The sequence below is a fragment of the Entelurus aequoreus genome, linkage group LG01 (genome assembly GCF_033978785.1).
Source record: "Entelurus aequoreus isolate RoL-2023_Sb linkage group LG01, RoL_Eaeq_v1.1, whole genome shotgun sequence".
In the NCBI taxonomy this organism is placed as follows: Eukaryota; Metazoa; Chordata; class Actinopteri; order Syngnathiformes; family Syngnathidae; genus Entelurus; species Entelurus aequoreus.
The window spans coordinates 70,032,992-70,038,991 of NC_084731.1; the positions used below are offsets into that span (position 1 = coordinate 70,032,992).

A 6,000-nucleotide genomic window follows, 5' to 3' on the forward strand; every position below is an offset into this window, starting at 1 on the left:
GGGTGCGGCTTATTTACGGCCTGTTCTTCTCCGACACCGACGAAGAGGATTTCGGTGGTTTTAGTACGCAGGAGGAAGACGATGACACAATGATTAAAGACTGACTTTTCATATACCGGTAGGCTGGTTATTTTGATAACGTACAGGCGAGCACTTTGTATTACTTTGCACCGTTGTATTATTTGTACTCTGCACGAATGCTGTTCGCCATGTCAAAGATGTGAAAGTTTGATTGAATGATTGAAAGATTTATTGTTAATAAATGGGACGCTTTGCGTTCCCAAACAGTCATCTCTGTCCCGACAATCCCCTCCGTGGTAGCAGGAACCCCTATATACTACGGTAATTACACATCAAAACCCTGCGGCTTATAGTCGGGTGCGGCTTATATATGGAGCTATCTGTATTTTCCCCTAAATTTAGCTGGTGCGGCTTATAGTCAGGTGCGGCTTATAGTCCGGAAATTACGGTAAGTACATTATATTAAAATGATTAAAATGTAATATTACAAAAATGATGACAGGTACATTATATTTCAAGAGAAGATGCTGAAATGTGCAAGGTGTACTCATTTTCAGTTTTTCATTAAGTTGTACTTTTGTTACTGTACATAAAAATCTGCAGTGGCAGCACGTGATTTGCCATGGTGGGAGGAATAACAGTCCGTACTGTACTTACTGTACTGGAATAAAGCACTTTGTGTGTCAGCCAGCCATCTTTAACAGTGTAACATGACATCATCCTTCTCAGCTACCTGGTTATGCCGTACATGTTCACGGACCTGTCCAAGGTGCGGGGGCACCTCTCTGAGGACAAAGTCCAGTTTCTGGTCTACCAGATGCTGTGCGGACTCAGGGTGAGCGCTCACACACGTACAGTACATGGCCGCCTTTCTTGTCACCACACCACACACGGCTGGGGTGCCCGCGGGCCGCTCTGAAATACTTTTACACAACAAATGCAAATAAGAGTTTTTAACAGGAAAATATTGACACTAAAAACCAAAGAGATTTTATTTTCAAGCTGATACACACAACTTTCCGCTTCTGAAGAACGACACCGATTTGTTTACGTCCTTTATTTTTTACATGAAAATGTAGTTTGTGCACACACAGCAGATGTTATTCCAAACCTTCTCAAAACACCCCATGTTGCTCTTTAAAGGGGAACTCTTTTTTTTCACACATTCTAAGACATGAATCACCACTAGCAAGAGTCAGCCCACAATGGAGCCAATGGAAATTGCTCCACTCTGCCCTTAAAGCACTCTAAAACATATAAAAACCTCTATCATAGTTGTATATACACACTGTAAGTATATATGTAATGTAGTAACATTGATAACATGTAATATTTACGTATTTTGATCTATGTAAACATACAGCGACCTATTCATTTCATAGACGCATCACAACCTTCACTATTCCCTTAAACATGATGCATAATGATATTCATATTATTATAGAAGTACAAATGTGATATGACATAATGATTATGATGTACAGTAAGTTCTAAATGTGATAAGACATAATGATTATGATGTACAGTAAGTACTAAATGTGATATGACATACTAATGATGATGATGTACAGTAAGTACTAAAAGTGATATGACACAGTGATTATGATGTACAGTAAGCAGTAAGTACTAAGTGATATGACATAATGATTATGATGTACAGTACATACTAAATGTGATATGACATAATGATTTTGATGTACAGTTAGTACTAAATGTTATATGACATAATTGATTATGATGTACAGTAAGTACTAAATGTGATATGGCATATTGATTATTATGTACAGTTAGTACTAAACGTGATATGACATAATAATGATTATGATGTACAGTATGTACTAAATGTGATATGACATAATGATTATGATGTACGGTAAGTACTAAATGTGATATGACATAATGATTATAATGTACAGTAAGTACTAAATGTGATATGACATAATGATTATGATGTACAGTAAGTACTAATTGTAATATGACATAATGATTATGATGTGCAGTAAGTACTAAATGTGATATGACATAATAATGATTATGATGTACAGTGAGTACTAAGAGTGATATGACATAATGATTATGATGTACAGTAAGTACTAAATGTGATATGACAATCATGATTATGATGTACAGTAAGTACTAAAAGTGATATGACATAATGATTATGATGTAGATGTACAGTAAGTACTAAATGTGATATGACATAAGGATTATGATGTACAGTAAGTACTGAATGTGATATGACATAAGGATTATGATGTACACTAAGTACTAAATGTGATAACATAATGATTATGATGTACAGTAAGTACTAAATGTGATATGACATAATTATTATGATCTACAGTAAGTACTAAATGTGATATGACAATCATGATTATGGTGTACAGTAAGTACTAAATGTGATATGACATGATTATGATGTACAGTAAGTACTAAATGTGATATGACATGATTATGATATACAGTAAGTACTAAATGTGTAATCTGCCCTGTTTTCCTCTCTGCAGTATATCCACAAGGCTGGAATCATCCACAGGGTAAGTTCAAGTCCAGGTTTTATGTTCTGTGTCATTCTGACTCATACAGTGTGTGTGTGTGTGTGTGTGTGTGTGTGTGTGTGTGTGTGTGTGTGTGTGTGTGTGTGTGTGTGTGTGTGTGTGTGTGTGTGTGTGTGTGTGTGTGTGTGTGTGTGTGTGTGTGTGTGTGTGTGTGTGTGTGTGTGTGATTGTATTGAGAAACATGACTCAATGGAAGTGTGCACCAACAGGTAGGATAAGCTGAGTGTGCCTGCATGTCTGAAGTTGTCATGCCACACCTGCAGTCCTGTGCCAACATCTGTGGGCGCGGGGTTAATGTCAGGTGTGGAACCTAGAGTGCTAAAAAAACAAAAAGTAGCGGATGTTTAGGGATCTCCCTAAAAAAGTGGATTCTCTTTAGACACTTTTAGGATGCCTCACAAAAGGAACTTTTTAAAGTAGACTTTAGAACCGTTTAAAAGGGCTGCAGTGTGTGTCGAGGAACAGAGGGGGCGTTTCCGCGAAACGAGTATCGAGCCTTGCTTCATGCCGGAAATGATGATGCGTGAACCCTGGCTGCCAGGCCGCACCATGTGACCTCTTCGGGAAGCACCATGTGACCTCTTCGGGACGCGGTGCAGATTTAGAGGGGAGTTTTGACAACTCCTAAACCGTCCGAGCTCCACTGGGAAGGTGGGCTTTTGAGAGGTCAGTTGGAGCCTGGATAGAGAATAACAATAGTTGTTTGAAATGCCAATAGAATCAAATGAAGGCACGTTGTTATAAAATCTGACGGCAAACTTAAAGGGGACTACGTTTTTGGAATTTAGCCTATCATTCACAATCATTATGAGAGACAAGAAAACCAAAGGTTTTTGGATTTTTTGCAGTCTAACATGTAAAAATCATCTCGTTCTTGGTGGCTAGCAATGCAGCTAATGTTAGCATTCAAAAAACGTCAACAATATTTCATTTACGTTCTGTAACCTGTATAATAGCCAAACTGTAGCAACATTGTTATTGTAAGAGTGAACACTGAGGAACTCTTTTTCTAGCTAACTAACACATCGGCGTGCTACGGTATTAGCCATAAAAGCTAACTACTGAAAGAGACAAGTTAGCTTCTACGTCAGCACTAAATGTGTTTGAGTTTGTAATACACAACTGTGATAGGACCCCAATCTGTACTGAGTGAAAAACATGAACAATCATATTACAGTATCTGTAAATTATTATTTCATGTTTTGTTCGTACACAGCTAGCCAGACAGTGTATGTACTGTATTTGTAATAACACAGATGACGTGCTGCGTGTATCACGATCAATATAAAGTGTGACTCACTCGATTCGCAGTTCAATTCCAGCTGGCGCGGGATGTTTTTGTCCGATTTATTTGGGTAAGTCTTTCATTTATGTCAGCATAGCATGGCTCCAAGTTCCACATTTACAGCGTCAAAGTGACTTTCACCTCACTCTCTTGGCTTATGTCTGCGCCAACGTCTCACTCTTCCTTCGTGCTCGCTTCTATAAGCAGCAGTTCATTCTCAGTATATTCAGCTTCAAAAAGATAACGTTGTGAATCCTAATTTGTCAAAAAAATTGTCATCTTCATTGTTTGTTACTGAATCTGCCATCATTAGAACACACTCGGGAAGTAGGAACACACATTTGTTTCAGGAAGTTGAAAGTGTGTTGAAACGGAAATCAGTACATTTGAGGTTATCAGTTCAGGCATTGATTAAAATGACCCATCCATCCATCCATTTTCTACCGCTTATCCCCTTCGGGGTTGCGGGGGGTGAATAGAGTAAATATTGAACATATTACATATCGTTATGAAGGTGTCAGTTACTACATTATATATACTGTATACTTGCAGTGTGTATATTGTACATATTACATATTGTTATGAAGGTGTCTGTTACTACATTTTATATATATATACTTGCAGTGTGTATATTGTACATATTACATATTGTTATGAAGGTGTCTGTTACTACATTATATATATTTACTTGCAGTGTGTATATTGTACATATTACATATTAAGTTAAAGTACTAATGATTGTCACACACACACTAGGTGTGGCAAAATTATTTTTCTGCATTTGACCCTATAGTCTTTGGTATGACTCGGCCGGGGTTTGAACTCACGACCTACCGATCTCAGGGCGGACACTCTATTGTTATGAAGGTGTCTGTTACTACATTATATATATATACTTGCAGTGTGTATATTGTACATATTACATATTGTTATGAAGGTGTCTGTTACTACATTATATATATACTTGTAGTGTGTATATTGTACATATTACATATTGTTATGATGGTGTCTGTTACTACATTATATATATACTTGCAGTGTGTATATAAAACGTTGATAGGGGGTTTTGAAGTTGTTTGAGACTTTGAAGGCTACAACGCTGACTACCATTAGCCGCATCTTGCAAGCTTTTTTTTAGCATCTTAAAAATCCTAAAAAACAACAAAAAACATGTCTTCTTGTCTCTCATAATGATTGTGAACGATAGACAAAAATTTGACCATTCGGTCAAACATTTATTGTGATTCGTCGTCAATTCCAGGAGCCATAACTGACACAAGAATTCCATATGTGGTAAAAAAAAAAAAAACAAACAGCCGTTTGTTATTATATATTTGGCCAGCAGGTGGTCCCTTGTGCCAAAGCGCGCGTGAAGCTTCAAGAAAATCTCAATTGGTTCAATGGCTCATGCGGCGTCATCTGACCATCACTAAAAATACGCTTTCGGGAAAGCTGAACACAGAAAAGTACAAAGCAACAATCTCGTTGTCACATGGTATGGTATTGTGATGGAAAACATTTGTGTATGCATGTATTACAAACTGCAGTATTACTGTGAAAAGCACATTCTTACCAGAGAAGGACCTTGTCCGCATTGACTCACTGTGAAAGTATCTCTTCTCATTGCTCATTTAACAATGCACCATTGTCTAAATTTTCCTCTGTTGTTGTGTCATAAGCTCTCCCCCCTCTCAGACTGAGCTTACTCCATTGTTTAGATTTTGGAGAGCATTGCAAAAAGAGGCCAACAATATAGTTAAACAAGACCGGCCGAGACAAAGAAGCGAGCAGGGGAGACACGGAGAGGGGAGGGGAGGGAATGTGACCGTCTTTGCCAAGAGCCGAGAGTGAAAATACCGTTTGTAACTCCGAACAATCTCCAACAAACTCCAACAATCCATAAGCAATGATCCCACGAGCAACTAAGCTGTGAATAGTCCCCAGGTGCTCATTTTCAGCAGGTAAAACACATAATTACTAATCACCCGCAGGTGAGGAGGATAGTGCTAAGCAGCAGGGTGTGAAGCTACTGCAGGGACAACACCAACAAAATAAGAGCGCAGGCCAGGAAGTGAACCAAAACACAGAAAAAAATACCCCAAAATTTAAACTAAGCGTGACCTGGAGTTACAGGTC

The 6,000-nt window shown here is 38.1% G+C and overlaps 1 protein-coding gene across 1 annotated transcript in view; it reads left to right on the forward strand.

Moving 5' to 3' along the window:
• mapk13 (mitogen-activated protein kinase 13) overlaps positions 1–6,000 on the forward strand; it is a 45,098-nt gene that overhangs the window by 19,204 nt on the left and 19,894 nt on the right. The window contains exons 4-5 of the mRNA XM_062057427.1: positions 751–856; positions 2,529–2,558. Of these exons, the coding sequence (XP_061913411.1) occupies positions 751–856; positions 2,529–2,558 (136 nt within the window). The remainder of the gene's footprint in view (positions 1–750; positions 857–2,528; positions 2,559–6,000) is intronic.